The 20,390-nt window shown below is 39.7% G+C and overlaps 1 protein-coding gene across 2 annotated transcripts in view; it reads right to left on the reverse strand.

Moving 5' to 3' along the window:
* lrfn1 (leucine rich repeat and fibronectin type III domain containing 1) overlaps positions 1 to 20,390 on the reverse strand; it is a 177,055-nt gene continuing 156,665 nt past the window's right edge. For both annotated transcript variants that reach the window (XM_058634126.1, XM_058634125.1), the window contains 2 exons: positions 7,207 to 8,603; positions 1 to 1,858 (listed from right to left, as the gene is read on the reverse strand). In XM_058634126.1, coding sequence (XP_058490109.1) covers positions 958 to 1,858; positions 7,207 to 8,582 — 2,277 coding nt within the window. In that variant the 5' untranslated portion in view covers positions 8,583 to 8,603 and the 3' untranslated portion in view covers positions 1 to 957. The remainder of the gene's footprint in view (positions 1,859 to 7,206; positions 8,604 to 20,390) is intronic.

The raw sequence follows: 20,390 nt of genomic DNA on the forward strand, positions 1-20,390 counted from the left end.
TGCGATGACACAGGTTTTTAATGTAAAAACTCGCAGCCGACACCCGAATGCTTTGTAAAAAGTCATGTGACGTATGACTTGCTTACTTTACATAGTTAGTACACATACACCAATGTTTTAATATACTTATATATGTCTCTTTTTTTGTTTTCGTTCGTTCGTTTGTTTGTTTGTCGTCTTTGTTTTTTGTTTTTTTATCTAGACCAGCCAGATACAGAACTGAATAATAATATACAGTCACATCTGGAACAATATCTATTTAACATGGTAAAAGTCCGACTGTTGGAGAGGAATCTGTGTCTCTGGTCCGTCCTCTCTGTGTCCGTCCGTCCCTCTCTACTCTATCATTACAAACTGGCATGTGTAAAACCTTTTTTTTATTATTATTTTACTCATTATTATTGTATAGACTGGTGGTGATACTTGTCCTTGTATCTCGTGTCTTCTGTGCAAAAGTTTTTTTTGAATTCATTTACTCTTTTTGAAAGAAAAACAAAACATGATCGACATAACAGGATACCTACAGTTTTTTTTCTTTCATTTATCTTCTTCTTTTTTTTCCTTTTTTTTTTAGAAAATAACAGTTACGTACATCCACAGGCCACGCCTCCCTTGGCATGTCACGGGGCGGGACAAAAAAAAATAAAAAATCAATCCAAAAGTGACGCTTCCCCCGTTTTTTTTAGTGTGGGATTCAATGAGAGAGAGAAAAAGAAAAGTTTTGTGACGACAGTGAGCAGCGTCCTCCATTCGTACGTGTGTTTTTCAGAATAAGGCACTGCTGCGTAAAGACAGGACATGGCCGGCGAAGCCTCTCTGGGATTATGACGAGGAGGCAGGAGAATGGCAGGAAAGTTTGCCCCATGTACGTGAATGTGCTTGTGTTTATTGGACAAATGTGCGTCATATGGCATGTAGACATGTTTGTTTTTGTTTTTACACGTTCACCCCCCGCCCTCAGACCGTGCTCTCCAGCATCCACTCGGTGCTGCTGAATGTGACTCTCCGGTTGGCGAGTGGCGACGACTCCACGTCGAGCTGGTTGGTGGACTTGTGCCACCTCGTCCTCGCTCTGCGCGGGTAACTGTGACTCTGAAATATGGAGTAATCCCCGCCGTCAAAGGAGAATCTGTGCCTAGTTCGTGCCAGCTCGTTCGGGAGCAGGCCCATGTTAGCGAGAGTGCTTTTCTTGTCCTTCAGCCTTGGAGCCTCCTTGGTGCCGGCGCTGGAGCCGATGAGACACAGCGACATGGTGGAGCCCGTCAGGCTACTGTCCGTCTGTGTGTCCTCAGACGGCGGACCGGAGCAATGAGCGTCCAGGCTGGTTCTTCTCTTCATCCTGTCTGCCGTCAGCGGGGGCAGCTCCACCTCCAGGATGGCGGTGGTCGCGGTTGGGTCCTCCCGCTTCTCGTCGTCCACGCGCAGCACCATCGCCATGCACTCTTTGGGCGCCTGGGCCTCGTTCTGCCCCTCGTCTGAGGGCTGTTTGGAGGCGGAGCGCTGCAGCCGCTGCTGGCTGCCGTTGGTCTGGGAGTGCGTGCTGGAGCTGACCTTGGTCTTGGCGTCCTCTGGGCCACTGTAGGCCTTGTAACGGATCATCAAAATGATGATGAACACCAGCACTGAAGCGACAATTATACCCCCGATAATGATGATCATGGTGCCCCCCAGGAACTGGCTGTGCGGGAAGCGACACTGGCTGACCTCGCTGGCCGTGTGGAACTGCACGCAGCCGACCACACGTGTGGCCGTTAACGATGTGATGCCGTCGTCGTAAACTGCCAGCACACAAAGGTCATACTCGCGGCCAGCGGCCAGATCGTTGATTAAGAAGTTCTTGCTGGTGGACGGTATCATTCTGCAGAGAGAGAGAGAAATAGAAGATAGACAGGATTAATATCTGGAAATGCACGTATACTGGTGTGAATAAAGTGTTTTAAATCACAATGGAAATGTCAGGAGAACACAAAAACATCAAAATAACAGGATTATTGTAGTGCTGGGATAAAGGTCTTATCCACATGGAAACAGAACCTTCCAACACAAGCTGTTTTCTGTTTTTCGTTCTTAAAACCGTAAACATCCCCCAAAACAACTCTAAATGCTGTAGTACACATGCCAGGCCTTGTATGTGGCTCCACAGGAATATACACCAAACATGGAATATACGCTAATATAATACATAGAATATACATTACAATGCTAACAATCACAGAAACATACAGATACAGAATGAACCAAGTCAGGGCGACTAAGGAAAGAAATTAAAAGTTAACGTAACGAGAAAAGACCAAAAAAAATGTCCAAAAACAAGACAACAACAAAAATGGCAAGAGAGAGGAGGGGCTATGACATCATCATTTTCTCAAAGTAGCATTTTTTTTGTATGTACAAAAACACAAGGGTTGCATTTTGAGATTTTTCTACACTGGGACCCGTTTTCCAAAAATAGTGTTTTAGCTACTTAACAAAGTGCTCATATTAGAATTTTTTTAGTAGCTCTCATCCTGATAGACGTGTGCCAAATTTCAGCGGCGTGGGCTGTTGATTTTACATTTTCTAGGGGGTGCTGTGATGCTATTTTGCCATACACAATCCTGCGACCCACATCAGACTTAAAGTTGTTGTGCTGTTGACGCGTGTGTCAAGTTTCATGAGTATCTGTCCATCCATTGGCCGTCATGACCAATTTTCCTATTAAAATTTGCAGTGTCGCCACGGTAACACCGCTACACAAAAACTCACAATATTTATAACTCTGAATCAACATTACGTTCTAAATGTTTTGCCAAAATTTGAGCTGGATACAATAATCCCTGTGGGAACAGTGCATGAAAACGTAAAATATTTTCAATATTTCAACTGCCATTTCATGTGGATAACCAATTTCCTTTTTTCTGGCAAAATTTGCAGCATCGCCATGGTAATACCATAACGCAGAATGTCACAATATTTACAACTCTGAATCAACATTGTGTTTTAAATATTTTGCCAAAATTTGAGCTGGATACAATAATCCCTGTGGGAACAGCGCATGAAAATGAAGATAAAAATGTGGATAAAAAGATGATACGACAAAACTCCTTCCCGTGTGTGGGCCCTGAAATATAAACTCCCGCTCTGGCAGAGAATCATAAAAAAAGCACCACACTCCATTAAAGCCGACTCATGAGAGAATCTGTCACATTATAAAACAGCAATAAGAACGCACTCTGTTGGGATTGTGCATGAAATGACAGAGAAAGGTGACTGACTGTGAGAGACGATGCCACAACAGCTGCCGGCTCGACAAAACACGGCAGTTATGATGCGCGATGCACCCAAGGTCGCGTTTTTGTCGGCGACCGCGTGATTACACGACGCCGAACATGAAGGAGGGGAGACACTGTCTTCAGGTCAACACTGGCGTTAATATAATTACAAGCTCGTTCCAATCTCTTCCCTGCGGGGAGAATGTGATCATTTGTAGGTAATAATGTAACCACCTAAAGACAAAACAACACTCACGCTCAAACCAAATGAGAAAATTATACGCGAGAGCGACTCATTATATCTGACAAAAGCCCACAAAAGTCCAGGTTTTAATCCTTTAACACGGCTCAGTCTATAAACTGGATTCAGATTAAATGTGCATCATTTACTGCAGAACACATCAAACATTATCGTCGTACTTAAAGGTAAAGTAAAATTTAGCGACATTTATAGGTGAAGTTTCATGTTGCAGCTCTTACAAGACTGTTGTTGAAACTTTGTAGCCTAGAGTTAGCATCAAACATCAAAAGTTCATCCATTAGTTGAAAACATGGTGGCTCAAAATGGCTGCCGAAGTGTGACAGTTGTGGAATGACTACTACTTAAAAATTACAACACAATAAGCTATTTTTTTTATTACCAAGCTTTATAACATACAGTTTTATATAGGAAGTAGCCAAAAGTCAGTGGCTTTTATTTTGAAAGCCATGTTGAAAGGAAGTGGTGCCTGATAAAATAAAGACTCAGCATTTTGGTGATTCATTTAGATACTTACATATGTTCATTAAGTGTTTTAATGATCGATTTTGGACTGTAGATTTTGAAACTATAAGTAGATTTTGAAAATGTAAGTAGATTTTGGAATTATAAGTAGATTTTGGAACTATATTAACAACTGTTTTCAGGATTTTTAAGTCTTTTTAACTAATCTACAGTTGGACATTTTTACTTCATCCATGAAGTAACATCAGCCACTAGTCTACTTCTGTAAATAATAATACTTTTATAATTCCTGGAGGTTTCACATCATAATGATATTTTTAAACAGTTTTTCTTACATTCACACATTATTATCATAGAACTTAAAAGGTCATTTATCTCTTAGTAAGCACATATTTCTTGTCATGTTAAGTCTAAATGTTTTTCCCTTTTCTCCTCCTCCTCAGTGTTGTTATTTGAAAGTATTGTCATTCTCATTCTGGTAACTTTGTATTGAACTGTGTGAATTCTTGTCTTAATTAAATCTGTCACACTTCACACAACATTAAAAACGCGTGTCACGTGACGGTGACAGCTTATTGTTTGTTCTAAGTGAAACTTGTGTTTAAATGAGGAAACTAAAGTGTGCGGAGGATGAAATAAAGAGCAGGAAATGATTTGATTAGGTTCTGCTTCACGCTGGGGGGTCGACAAGCGGCAGGACTCAATTTACCAGGATGTAACGTGAAATCACTGTGTCGCTGTGATCTAATTTATAGTTTCTTGGTACAAAGTGATGTATGTCATACTGTGAAAAACAACCTCGGATTTATTCTTGTTTTTCTGTACGAAAAGTTTGGGTAAAAAAAAGTAAACAAAAAAAAAGTGCCACCTTGACCCCCCCCCCCCCACATTAAAATGTCACTGGTGAAGTGTTAAAATCTAATTCTGTCACTATTAGCCGTCTTTCTTTGAACAATGAGTGCTTATACTGTTTTATAATTTAAAAGTCTGGATGTATAGTGTGCTGCCGCTGCCGTTTCCTCGCTCTCGTTGTAAATAATTGATCTGAAACTCCTTCCACCGCCGTGGACGAGCCGATCATTAGGCGACCACATCTAATCACACTCCTGTCTTGTAACCAATTAACGCAGACACTCGCTAATGATACAAAATAAAGCTACGTGCCGTGGAAGAGTCGCCCTTGTGTTGTTGTTTGTTGTCATATAATGTTTTTAATGACGGCGGAAAAGGTTCCTCAGTCCTTTAAAAAGCTGGACGCTAATGATTTACTCAGCTAATGGCTACAAATAACAGCCAGCACTGTTGTCGTCGTAGCCTGTTTGCAAAAATCTGCTTTGGAAAGTGACGCGCAGGAAGTGGAATGGAGCCACCAGGGGGCGACCTCAGTCGAGTCAACGGTCTGGATCACTACCACTATTACGACGCCACGTACGGTCAAATCATGAATCTCGCAGCTAATTTGGCGTCCATTTTTATATACAGAACAATCTTCTACGGTTGTAACTTGAATACAATATTTAGGCTGCGTACACACATAGCCAAGTATCTGAAAAGAAAATGCGTTCTCTCTTTTCATCCACGTGAAAAAAACGTAGTTTTATGTCACTGAAAACAAATATTATTTAAAACTAAAGTGGAAATTTGAGGAAAGCTCAAAACTTTCCTGTTTGCGAGTTCATAGGAACTCTTCTTTTTTAGGATTCTGATTAGCTTTGCTTCCAATTAAACTGCCACCTACAGGTTTGGCATGGTCATGACAGTGCTCGACAGCATATTTATGTCTCTAAAGACAATCCTGGTGGCTCCATCCCAGTATACAAACACTGGGATGGAGCCACCAGGGGGCGACCTCAGTCGAGTTACTGGTCTGAAACACTCTGGTTTCAGCTCTTCTTTAACAGAGCATGATGTCAATTTTGTAAATTATGTTCACGTAGACGATAAATTACGACACATTTCAAAAACACGACGTGGCTACAGTCAAATCATGAATCTCGGAGATCATTTTGCGTATATTTTTACATACAGAACAACCTTCTTTGGTTCTAGCTCGAATACGACATTTAGGCCACGTACACGCGTAGCCATTTATCTGAAAAGAAAATGCGTTCTCTCCTTTCATCCACACGACAACGTTTTTTGGGCTTCATACACTGCCACCTACTGGTTTGGCATGGTCATGACAGCGCTCAACGGCGTATTCATGCAGATTTTTGAAGATAAAAACGTCTCTAAAGACAATCTTGTGTGTACGACGTTACTATTTAAAAGAGAGGGGGGAGAAAATATTCAGTTTTTATAAATTCTGTGTTACGTGAAAACATGTTCTACTGTCTTTGTCCCAGTACACAAACACTAGCACAGAATCCAAAGTGTGTCCTCCTCCACTACACTAGGAGGCGATATAGACTTCAGCTGTACCAGTACATTTTAAACGGTACTGGTTCAAAATATTAGATTATTTAAGATGACAGATTAAATTCTCCTCCAGCCTAGATTTATCCATGTTTTTCTTTCTGTTGTTGTCCAAACCACGTTATCATGTCAGACTAACATGTTTACATTTACTTTAAAGGTACAGTGCAACATTTACTCTTGAAGTCTCGTGTTGCAGCCGAACTTCACCTCACTCTTCCTTTCCAAGTGTGTTGGAGAAACTATGTCGCCTTCAGTTAGCACTTAACACTTAAAAGATGTGAAGTTTGTCCAGTGTGGGCTACTGTAAACACATGGTGGTCCAAAATGGCCGCCTTTGTAGACCTGACCTGAATACAAGAAGGGTAAAAATAAAATTCACACCAACCATCAGTGGATTATACACTTATTAAAATTTTAGTATAATTATTTTAGCTTCAGTTTCTACACAGGAGTGTTTAAACATCTCAGTCAAACTAACACAATAATCTGATTTATTTTCCTTCTGTCAAGTAAACATACTGATTGTTTACCATATCTGTGAATACATTAATTATTCATTGTACATTCAGAGCACATTACAGTGCCTTCTAATGTTAATGATATTTTAATTTATGGAAAAGAATTCTTCCTCCGTGTGTCACCCACACTTCCACCACAGGAGCTCTGCTGCTTATTTTTGGACACGCTTCATTTTTTGTATCTGTCGATCTGCCGTAATAGACCGTTGTGTCATTCAGCAGATGGTCACTGCAGATGTCTCACCTTCCCTCCCCCCGTCCCCACATTTATCCACCTGCTCCCGCCGCGGCTCACCTGTACACCAGCGTATCATCCGCCGAGCTGTTGTACTGAATCTGGTACATCCTGATGCCCGGGATGTGGCGCTCGGAGGGCCAGCGGATCACAGCGGACGAGGAGGTCATCTCGCTGACCATCACCCTCCTGTCCTGCTTGTCGTAGCCCTTGGTGTCGTTGCCAGATTTGGAGGAGGTGGTGATGTCGGAGAGGCCGGGGTCCTCGCGCATGTGGCCCGTGTTGTTCACAAACAAGGGCAGAGGGATCATGTTGATCTCCACGGCGGCCGTGGCAATGCCCGCCGCGTTGGACGCCACGCAGTTAAACGCGCCGCTGTCCTTCAGCGTGGTGATGAGGATGTCGAGGGTGCCGTTCTCATACAGGACAGTGCGGGAGCTGTTGTGCACCAGTTTTCCGTCTGGGGACCGCCAGTGGATTTCTGGGTCTGGATCGCCCACGGCTTTGCATTTCAGGGTCACGCCCTGTCCCTCCATCACGTAGGGCTTTGTGGCGAGGTGTTTGGTGATGAGCGGCGGCTCGCAGATGAACTCCTCCTCTTGTATGGACCAGAAGTACTTGTCCATGAGGAGCTCCGGCGAGGCGCAGGTCTCCAGGTCGTCCTCTCGCGTGAGCCGGCGCAGCCACAGCAGCTCACAGTTGCAGTGGAGAGGGTTTCCACCGAAGCTCACGACCAGAGAGGACGAGCTGACGCCTTTGGCGTCGGACAGGACCTGCGCGTGCTGGAACAGGCTGTCCGGCGGCAGCTTCTGCAGCCGGTTGGAGGTCATGTCCAAGCGCACCAGCTTGGTGAGCAGTGTGAACGTCCCCGCCTCAATATGGTCAATCAGGTTGTGGTCCAGCGTGAGCGTGTTGATGTTGGCCATTCTGGCGATGGCCTCCCACGGAAGGCTGCGCAGGTTGTTGTTGGAGAGATCCAAGTCTTCGATGGTGGCGACAAACTCGTCGAAGGAGGTGGTGGCCACCGCATGGATCTGGTTGTTGCCCAGGATGAGGTGCCTCAGGTTGATGAGGCCTTTAAAGTGGTCGCTCTTTATCACACTAAGGCGGTTCCCGTCCATGTGGAGCGCCCGCAGCGAGCGTAGGCCCACGAAGGCGTGTGGTGTGATCTGGCTGATGGTGTTGCGGGACAGGGTGAGGTGGACCAGGCTGGTCATGTTCAAAAAGTCCTTCTTGCGGATGATGGTGATGAAGTTGTCGGTGAGCCGCAGCTCCACCGTCTTGCGGTCGATGGTCGGAGGCACGAACAGCAGACCCGTCTTGGCGCAGAGCAGCGTCAGGGTCGGCGAGAGGTGCTGGCAGATGCAGCGGCCGGGGCAGCTGTAACCGTCCACCAGGGCTGCACACAGCAGAACACACAGAACCAGCCGCTCCATTCTTGATCCGATTCCAGGTTCCTGCGTGAGAGGGAGACAGGGGAGACAGTCATGAGGGTGAACGAGTAAAAAAACAGAGAGGAATGAAATGATTCAGAAAAGCTCATCTTTGCACACACACCAATTAGTGGGTTAACCTCAGCATTTAACCCATGATTATTACACCAGGAGTGAATTCTTACACAGACCACGTGCACGAGTACTTTTCTACTCCAGGAGAACAATGAATTGCCTTCCACTCGGCCACGGGCTGCACAAAAACATTTCCACCCAGTTATGACCCTTGGACCTTTTCACGATAATCAACACTAACAAAACTGACAAACAAAGAAAAACGCTGATACATTAATTCAGGAAAAACTAATTTAACCCCCCCCCCCAGAGATATTTGTTCACTCATTCATTAATTCATTCATTCACTGGAGAAAACAAACACAAAGTAGAAATATGCCAACTCAAAATGTAGAAAGGTCTTCTTGCTGCAAGGCAACAGTGCTAGCCACTATACCGCCTTGTGGCCACCAGAGATATTTAAAACTTAAAAATATATATCAAAACAGAAACTGAGCAGATTGATATCATATTTCAAAGTCCAAAGAGAAGAGGGGTTTGATTTTCAGGCTAAAGACGTCAAAAGGAGCATAAATACATGTTAATAATGATTAATTAATGCTATAGTTAAGTAATGCTTAATTTGGTTACATCCTCTAACGGTTAAAGTTAATGGAGTTATTAACGGTTATTTCTGTGTAAACAGATGTAGCTTTACTTTGAATTAGGTATAAATTATTACCTTAATTTACCTTATTTGATGTTTAGTTATGGTTTTTACTAATGTTAATGAATATACACTTATTATAAAGAGGGAAACCTGTTCCACAAATGAGTTTAGTAAATGTGTGGTTGTTTAAGGCAAAAAAAAAATTATATTAATTATTTAATTATAATTAAATAATGCCTATTTGGTACGTCCATTCAGAGTGAGTAGCTTTACCTGTAATAAAGTATAAACAATTACCTTAATTATTATTATTAATATTATTATTATATATAATAACAATAAGAATAATAATAATAATAATAATAACAATAACATGAAAAATATGTTATATCATAATATTTTATTATAAACATTTACTAATGTTAATTAAAGTTTTAGTATCTGCTTAAGGGTCATATGGAGCATTAATAAAGTTTAATTAATTCTTAATTATAGTTAAGTTTGTTAGCTGACGTTACCAGTAGCTTCAACTTAAAAAAAGTCTAAATTATTAACATAATTAACCTGAATAACATCATTAAATATTTATTTGTGATATGAGTTAGCAGTTAGTACAGCTTTATTTCACGTAACCTTATTGTAAAGTGGATTGTAAAGTTTCCTTCTTGGGTCACGTAAACACACTTTGAACAAATAAATCACAGCGTTTATTTCAGCCTTTATTGTGCGAAAAACCCAGAGTCAGACTAAGATTGTTGCTGCTCCTGCCAGCGAGGCATCAATCACAAAATGAAATTAAGCTTTTCTGAAATAATGGTACCTGGAGATGATGAAAGGCGGCAGCAGCAGCAGCAGCAGCAGCAGCAGCAGCAGCAGCAGAACACGTTCGTGTCTCTCGACCCTTTTAATGGAAATAACTGCGTGTTTTTCCACGGCTGCATCACCGTATAATTCCACGATCACAGGACAGTTTCTCTACATCAGGTGCTGCGTGTACATTTCCGTCACACAAGGTTTTTTTTGCGTTTCTTCCCTGACTTTAATATCGAGGTGGAGAATTAATGGTAGGAAAGGTTCACTTGTCTGCAGCGCTCTGGGATTTTTATGACCTTTTCGTGCTCTCTGCTCCCCCCAGTGCTTCTGCGGAAGCAGACAGAAACCTGTCATGTAAATCACAGTAACAGAAAAACCTAAAAAGGTGAAAACAGCAGCAGCGATGCAGCTGGCTTGGTTTTTTCTCTCCCTCTCTGTCACTGCATCCACTCCGGGGATCGTCGGATGATTCTGGGTAGTTTTTCTGAGGATGTAGTGGTGATTCTTATTTGCCTTTAGATGTATTGATTTCACTCTTGAAGGGAACACGCCTGTGGTGACAGGTGTAAAAAGTCATCCTTCAATAATAACCATAATAGAGCCCAGTGGAGCAGCAGCAGCAGCAGCAGCAGCGATGTGCTGATGTCCTCTCCTTTTCTTGGCATCCGTCTTCATCGCTAACGGCGTGAGCTTCACCGATGATAAGAATTCCTGTTAACTGAGATAAATTAAAGTGACACCTCTGACTTTTCTGGCTTTGGGAGAAAATGGCAGCGACAGAACGTTCACCTCGTGCGACCTCTGACTCAGGAGCCAATCAGCAGGCAGCCTCCTAACGCTGCGTTCACAGCAGACGTGGGGTGGATTTGTCGCACGACGAGTTGACATAAAAAGTCACAGACGGGACCTCCGGGTCAAAATTGTGTCTGACGCGATGGCCAATCGGCATTGAGATTCTCCAAATGACGTCACGTACTTGCTAGCGTCCAGACTCCACTGTACGACACTTGTGGAAACGTCTGCAGAAAAGAAACGTCGTCTCGGTGCCGGACACAGCGTTAGCTAGTTTTACCGTGAAATTTGCTCCTGAGGTTAACTGTGAAACTCAACAACGTCTGTATGGTTGTTCTTCTCTCAACAATGCTTTAGTTAATGTAAAATAAAATACGGCGACTTGCAGCTAGCGCTGCCATCGCGTCACAAAGTCCTGCGGCGCATTAGACGCGACAAATCACGCTCTCTGTGGTGAGATCTTCAGAATCGCGGACAAAACCCAACAAGTTTGGAGCAAAAGAGCAAGAGAAATTCCGATCATTGCAAACAAAAATTTTATTTTCAAACAAATAAAATATAATAATCGTGGAGGGAATCGGCCTTCGCAAGGAAGTCCAGTGTGTCCTGGGTCGGCCCCAGAGGTCTCGTCCCAGAAGGACATGCCTGAAACACCTTCTCAGGAAGACGTCCAGGAGGCATCTCATTCCATACGGTGAAGGGTTTCAATTCACGACAACACTTTTTCCAACATTAAAATAAATCAATAAATAAAACTCCCAGTTTCCAGAAAACGTTGTGCTGCTTTCCTGCAATTAAAAACTAAAATCTTTGATTTGTTAAATCACTTAAATATTTATTTACCAGATAAAAGTATAGAGAAAGATCCGAAACGTTTGACCGTTCTGTGTGGAGTTTGCACTGTTATTACTATGTTATTACTATTATATTATATTATGACAGTATTAGCTGTAAATGACAGTAGAAATAAGATGTTACTACTATTATACAAACACCATAATAAAACATTATTGACGTAGGTTTTCTTGTTTTTAATTTTCATTATTGTTCTCATGACCAAGGACGGACACCAACTTCTCTGCTACTACCCCGATTTTTACGCGACTACGTAATTCTTCCCAGTATTTTAATAGCACATTTATGTGAATATGTGGAATAGGGCCCCTCACTAACAGTATATCATGTTTAACTGTATATAGAAATGAACAGGAGTGGACACAAAATCGTGTTTACAATAAATATACTGTAAGAAACACTGAATAATATACCCATTTCTCTGTTTCCAGCTCCTTCTGTGGCTAATTGAGTCTTTATATCTACAGTTTTCTTCCTCCTCACTGAGCTGGTGTTCACAGAGGTTTTTTATTTCATTTTATTATTTTTTTCCCTCTTTCCTCCACATTGTGCCCACAGCAAAAACATCTAATACAAAAACAGCATGAATATATATCCCTGAACTCGACTTGTTTTGAAGGAGCCTGCGGCGAAATTGATGGAATATTTTAAATACCACATGTCAAATTTATAAAAAGAAAAAGTAAAGTGGAAGTCTGTCTCTCGTCTTATCTCTCTGTGAACGAGTGAGAGCGCACATACACACTCACACACTCAGCTAGATTGCGCTAACAGGAGTTAGCTAGTCAGTGAAGAGATTAAGTTAGCTAGTCAGTGAAGAGATTAGGTTAGCTAGTCAGTTAAGAGACAAGTTAACTGTTCATGAATTCTGTCTAAAAATGGTTCAATCATTCAAACTGTGACTCAGAAAAAGAATAAATATGTGATTAATTCATGTATTCATTGAGTTTAACACTTAATGTTTGCTAGGAGAAAAAATTATGCTAGTTATTTGATTAGCCTCATTAGCCTTGAAATCTTTTATGTGAATAACATAAAAAAAAAACATATTTTTAATGAATAAACACTTTACCTTCAACCTGTCCTTAAAACCTATATAAGCACAAATAACGTTGATCATAAATGGGCCACAGGGAGAGTCCAGAGACACGGGGACTAAAAGGGTCCTAAAAGGATGGATTTTAAAGCTGCAGTACGTAACTTCAAAAAAATAACATTTATTCTAGTTTTGTTTTTGTACAGGCTGCTTTTAGATTAAACTAAACACTTGGGGTATATTTTATTTGGTGAATGTGTGTCGAAAATTGGATGTGGGAGGGGCAAATACCTGGATTGAAAATTAACTTTTTGGCGATTTCGAGTTGTATACCTTTTATGTTGCTGTGCCTTTAAATCTCTAAAGAAAACCTTGGTTGTTTTTAATTCTGCTCTAGAAATAAAGTTGACTTGACTTGTTTGAGAATTGATGTTTAAAATAAAAAAAACATTTAAATCAAGCTTTCCATTCAGTTTTTCTTTATGTGCAGATGTAAAATGTGTATAAATCACGCTGCTATAAAGTTAGCACTCATCAAATTCTCATATGGTTTATTTGCACTCTTCATTTCCAGTGATAACAGAATATTTAAAGCAGCGGGAGATTCTGTCGAGAACAAATTTAATCAGCACTGACAGAATAACATTGAGTTTCACTGGACTGTGTTTGTAAGAAAAAAAATAAAAAAAAGCCCAGAGAAAAACAAACCCTGAGCGTTTTATTCACCAAAACAACATTAAAGTGAGATGAAGATACGACACGAACACAGTTGTTGTCTGTGTTTTAGTCATTTACACCGCGGCTGAAGCGCTTCCTCTTACAAAGACACACGCCGGGTGGTTTCACTGTGTGAGAGAATTCACACACAAACCCCCAGAGAGAATTTATTTATTTAACAACACTCCTTCCTTTATTGTTGGCAGCGCAGCACGTCTGCCTCGTCCAAAAAAAAAAACAAACCTCCAAAAATATTTCTTTTACTAAAGATTGTGAGGGAGTGAAGACTGTAACAGGGTTTCACTCACAAGCTTTTTTAACGACTTCACCTACAAAAACAGCCTACGTGGATTTACACCATAAAATACTGTGATTTCAGACGCAGAGATTAAGTAAATAATCTGTTAAAAGTAGGAGGTTAAAAGAGCTGAGAGAAATGTAGCTAGAGCTGCACAATTAATCACAACGTTAGTACAATATTCAAGCAAATATCTGATAAAAATGACATTTGGAACAAAAACAGCTTTATGATGAAATTCTACAGGAATTTAACTAGAATTCAGATCAGAAATTGTGTCTTTCATTGTTGACAGACTCACAAAAATTAAGTTTTGCCCCTAAAGACGGCAGTAAACACATAAAATTGACAAATTTTGATTGTTGTTTTCAGTTTTTCAACCCAAACAATATCCATTATATACTTAATATCTGCTGGTTTAATCGGAATACGAACAAGTGTCAAAAGAAAATGTGAAAATATACATGAGAAAATGTGTTTTTTATTGTTTTTTTCCATGAAAACGACAGTAAAGATGTAAAATTACCAATTTTGAATGTTGTTCAACCTAAAAAATCTCCATATATACTTTATTTGTTTTAGCCAAAAGTGCAGAATTAATCACAAAATTATCAAAACTCGAATACGACGAAGTGCAAGATTCAAGCAATTCTGCAAGAATTGAATGAGAATTCAAATGAGATATATATTTGGATTATTAAACTAAATATGATAAAATATCTTTAGGTCAGGGACCTACTCATGAAGAAAATATGAAGATTAAAGTGACAGAAATAAAGGAGTCTTTGTTATTATAAGGTAATTTTTTTTGGAGTAAAGTAAATTTTTTTCGTAAAGATCTGCAGACGCTGGCTTTAGTTTTGGCTCAGTTTAAACGTCAGGATTATGAGAAGATGTCAGATTAGATTGAACGTTTCTGAACATGAGTGACCTCACATGTTTACTCCGATGGAAACTGGGTCACAAAGCTGCAAAGAGTTTCTCAGAGGAGCTTCTGTACCAAAGCCTCGTCCTTCTGCCGCACCATCAAGGAGACGCTATTGATCTCAGGGAGCGGGGGGAACTTTGTTGCCACGGCAACTCTAGCGTAAAATAACTCTGGTGGCATCGCATTAAGACGAGGTTGAGCTGAGCCGCCTCGTCAAACCCTGATGGTGGACGAGAAGGAACGAGGGGGGACGTGAACACATGACACGTCTCTGAATGAGCGAGTGAGTGAGTTAAAAACATCAGCTCCACTTCACTTCTCCATTTCTGTTTCACTGCGTCACGAATCGTTACGTAGACAACAGGAGAGAGAATGTGAGGTGAAAGCGGATATGGGTTAATGTTTGTGTGTCCAGTCTGATTAGGGATTATTGACACACTATAATAATAATAACAATAATAATAATAATAATATCCATTTATATATTCAGTAGATATATTAAAAAATAAATTCTAAAAAAACAAAATAGTCCATGTTGCACAGAAGTCACATGACACACAGTGAAGATGAGTCAAGTAATTTATAGATGATAACATGAATTGTGACAAAAATGAAGCGACAATTAAACTTATTTTAGAGATTAAGTTAGAGATGAGTTAACTGTTGATGAATTCTGTCTAAAAATGCTTCAATCATTCAGAAAATAGATCATTATGTGATGAATTCATGTATTCATTGAGTTTAACACTTCCTTAATGTTTGCTGTGAGAAAAATGACGCCAGTTATTTATTTTTTCAACCTCAGCCTCGTTAGCCTTGGATTATTTTATGTGAACAACATAAAAGAACAACATATTTTTAATGAGTTAACTTCACTTCAAGGGTAAAAAATAAAAATGTGTGAGAATTGTAGGAGCTGTTTACCTTCAACCTGTACTTAAAACTTATATAAGCACAAATAATCTTTATGTTTATCATAAATGAGCCACAGGAAACATCTTTAGGTATATTTTTAAAAGCACAATAAAGCAGTGGGTCCAACAGAGTCCAGAGACACGTGGACTAAAGAGACACAAGGATGTGAAGACGAGACCAGTTTATTCTTGTGTTCATCAAAAGGTAAGAACACAGAGTTCATATTTACACGCAGTATAAGAGCATATTTTTGCATAAACTACTTGTATATTTACAAAAATCTTAACACACACTCGCCCACACACACACACACACACACACCTGTTATCTATACAAACAAACACACACAGAACAAAAGAAGAGAAAACACATTAGCGTGTCACTTTCACAGTGTTAAGAGCTTCTTATACAAACACTGACAGAGAAGAAGAGGAAAAAAACAACTAATATTTGTATAAAGAAAGAAAAGTCAACGTGTTTTGCTTCTTCCTGGTGAAACATTCACATTATATTAGGTTTTGTTCACAGAGACGCGAGAGTCGGTGTCGACGCACAGCTGAAAACTGACAGATGCTCGTCTTTGTTTGTGTCTCTGCTCCTGTTTTACATTTTAAAGACGAGCAGAGACGAGCGGCTGCTACGTCGATAATGCGGCGCAGGAAGTCAATTTGTACTAAAAGAAAAACAAACAAACAAACAAACAGTTTGCTTTATCGGTTTGAGCTCAGATACCTAACAAACAAAATACCTCCAGCAGATTAACAAACTCAGATTCTCCTCATAAATACAGCATATGCTCATAAATAAAGTCATAATAAATCACAGAAAGTAGTGTAGCTCAGATAATCTCAGGTTGATTTATTTCATCTGAAGATTTAATCTAATCTAACAGTGATTTTGCAGTTTTTGTAGCCTGAATATTCATTTTTGGGAATATTGGGGATAAAGAAGTGAGGACATTTTGTCAAAGTGAAGACATTTTAGTTAAGACAAGACATTTAGTCAAAATGAGGACAATTTTTTAAGTGAGGATATTTTATCTAAACAAGGACATTTGGTCAAAGTGAGGACAATTAGTCACCCTGACCTGAGAATGGAACAGTTGGCGCTGGTTATTTAGTTTTTTTTCTTAATGTTAACACAAAAACATACGTTTGAACCAAAGCAAACTGTTCCAGTGTAAACATCAGTTGATAAAATAAAATCCTGAACAGAAGAGAAACAGTTTCCACTCAGTTTACTTCACCGTTCTTATTATGAATATGACATTGAAACTAAATCAACAAACAAAGTCACAGAGTTTGTCCTTTTCTTTCTCCAGGAGAAACATCTGCCCAGAGCAGGTGCTCTATCACCACATCTCCTCGACATGACAGCGTCAGCTCAAGCTGTAAAAAGCCAATTATACCACGCAGGCGAGGAACTGTGGAGCTGCCCTCGTGTGACTCTGTCAGGAAACTGGAATAATTATTGACAGGCCGAGTTCAGCGGAGTCAATGTCGTCTCCTGCAGTGGACGACCAAACCAACGCACACCGGCCCCCGGGGGGGGTTTCTCTGTGTGTGTGTGTGTGTGTGTGTGTGTGTGGGTGGGGGGTGCAGTCGTAAACAGCCGGATCATTTGCATACTATAATTATGTCTGCACGCAAAGACGCTCTTCTCAATTACATCCCATTTAAAACTTTCAACGAAGAAGAAATGAGAAGCGCCAACTATTGCAGCTCCATAAACTTTAATTGTACGAGATTTTTCTCTCAACAAGATTACATTATAATTCACACACACACACGCACACACACGTCACCGTGGTGATTGTTTACCTGCACGCCTTTGTAAATGAACACTCAACACAATAGCTGCTGTGATATTTACAAGAAAATCTTTTCATTATGAAAAGATTGGTAAAGTTTATGTTTCCTGTCAAATATGAACGCATTCAATCTAAATTTGTATGACAACTACTAAGTGAAAAATGACTTTTATTCTGACATTGAGTGACTGTTGTTCCTCGTTTAAGGCACATTATAGTCTGAAAGTGACCAGATTCAAACAAGCTCAGTGAGACACTTTTGACTTGTCTAGCAAACATGTGAATCTAGAGCCACTTTCAATCTATAATGTTCCTTAAAATATGGTAAAAACAGACCAAAAACTTGACAAAAATGGTTAAAATTATAAAAAAGTTGTACTTATCACAAGCAAAGAGAGTATGGCATGTAAGGGTTAAAATCAATTTTTTTTTAAATCAATTTAAAATCAATTTTTTTTCAGTGCAAATCTAGTTTTAAAAGTTAAATTAAGCCAGGTTAAAGTTGTTAATCCTATTTACAGATTTTTTTCTTAAAACAAGAACATTTATATCAATTTAAGAACATTTGTTAATCTAATCAAACTGTGTTTTACAGTGTAAGAAAAAATATCTGGAAGTTGGGTGAGTAAATTTTGCGTAGATAGAATATTTAAAACTAGCTTGTGTACTTTCAGAGAAAACAGACCAAAAACTGGCCAAAATTTAACAAAGTTGTACTTATTTTCTTGATTGAGCTGTTTAAGAATTCAAACTTTTAAATTTCTTATATTTGTACACAAATCCTAAGTATACACTGTAAAAACAGAATGATTAGATAAGCAAATATTCTTAAATTGACATACATTTTCTTGTTTTAGGGCCAGCAAGCAAATTTTAAGTAAAATAAGCTTTGTTTTTTGTAAATTGTTCCTTTTTTTGCCTTAAAAGAAAAATGATCAAAATAATCTTACTTATTAAACAATGGTTTGCATGAACTTCTGCTCCTGAGTTGTGTGAATTAAACGCGTCAAATACAGAAGAAACATTAACACTCACAGATTGGTGTGTGAAAATATAAGAAATTCTAAGGTATAAATACTTTAATACTTTACTTGTGATAAGTACAACTTTTTATCATTTTGACCATTTCTGTCCAGATTTTGGTCAGTTTTCCTCGTTTTAAGGCTCATTACAGTCTGAAAGTGGCTCTAGATTTACAGTTTAGCTTCAAGATTCTAGACAAGTAAAAGTTGCTTACCTTAATGGCATATTCTTTTAGTTAAAACAAGAAAATTTAAATCAATGTAAGAATATTTGGCTTCAATCTGGTGTGGCTGTTTTTGCAGTGTAAATCGAATCACTATGAGACTGAAATGTGTCTTAAAACTGGTCAAAAATACAGAAAAGTTGTTCTTTCCACACAAACTTACATCTGCACTGCAAAAACTGGTCATTAGAATTAAGCCACATGTTCTTATATTGACATTAATTTCTCGTTCAAAGAAAACTAATCTGCCAACGGGTTCATCAAGTTTAACTTGAGTAGAATATTTAAAACTAGTGACTTTGGGACTGTAAAGTTCCTTAAAAAGAGGAAAAGAGAAGAATTTAAGAATTTACACCTAAGAATTTCACACACTAATTTGTGATTTTGCTTCTGCAGTTAACACATAATTCCACACCAGGTGTGAAAACACAAACCAGGAGCAGCGGGGATTTGTTCCTGGTGATTAAAGCTTCAAGTAAGCTGTAATATCTTATTAAGACACATTGAGAGATTTGTGGTTTTTTTTATATTTTTTGATGTTGATTGCCATCATTATTTTTATTTTAAGATCAATTTTTCCAGAAATGAGGCTTGTTTTACTTTCTTGAAAATCAATTTTTACTGGGTTCAACACACCTATTATGTGTATATTATATATTACGTGCTTTACCCACTATAGGAAACAGTTAAAGCAGCGGCTCATTTTTATAGATTTCTTCATTTTTGGAGCCATTTCAGGAGCGAACGTGAACAAATCCTTTAACACAGACACGCACTTCTCCTGGTAGCAGTTTCTTCGCTGTCACATTCCGACACGTTTCCTGAAGTTCAGTCAACTTGTCTTTGTCACAAAAGCAGCAAAAACAAATAAACAAATAAACAAACAAACACACAGAGCTGCGAGCAAACACCACCAGGTCCAGGACAGTGATTCTGAACGACAACACACTCCTTTTCGGGGGATTTTTCTATTTCTGGTTTAAATCCTGCGAGAGTCGCTGACAAGAATTGCTCATTACAAACTGTAGCAGCACCATTGTCTCCGTCTCTGTGCGTGGATTCTCACACAGGTGCTGACAGTTCTGTTGTGCCCTGACACTGGTGCACGCTTATTTGTCCTCTATCACTTTACCCGTGGTTTCATGTTATTCTCGTCTCCTTGTTGCCGAGCATCTGAGCCGAATAGACCCTGTGAAATGGAGCCTCGTGGAGCCACTTTGTGTTACAGTTAAGCTAAGGATTCCTCTCCTGCATTGATCCTGCTTGTGTGTGTATATGTGTGTGTGACGGGTTATTATGTATTCCTGTTCTGTTGCCTGTGCCACTGCAGACTCCAGTGAAGAGCAGAGAAACAGTGAGGAGGGAACGTGGATCAAATGGCTGAATTTAAAACCCTCTGAAGATGACCAGTTCATTTAAAGGAACCATGTCTACATTACATTTGGAGGGATGTTCTTGAACCTTGAAGGTCCAAAGTGCAAACAATTATCAACATTTATTAGTGAAGTTGCATGTTGGAGAACCTATGTAGCCTTCAGTGAGCATAAAAATCAAAAAGACGATAACTGGGATTAACGCTGTGTTCACACTGAACGCAATTTGTCGAGTTGCGTCCATTGTGTCTATCACGCCGTGGGATCAAGGCCTTGGTATACTCGCACGTCAGGGTCCTGCAGT

Source organism: Solea solea, chromosome 7 (assembly GCF_958295425.1).
Source record: "Solea solea chromosome 7, fSolSol10.1, whole genome shotgun sequence".
Lineage (NCBI taxonomy): Eukaryota > Metazoa > Chordata > Actinopteri > Pleuronectiformes > Soleidae > Solea > Solea solea.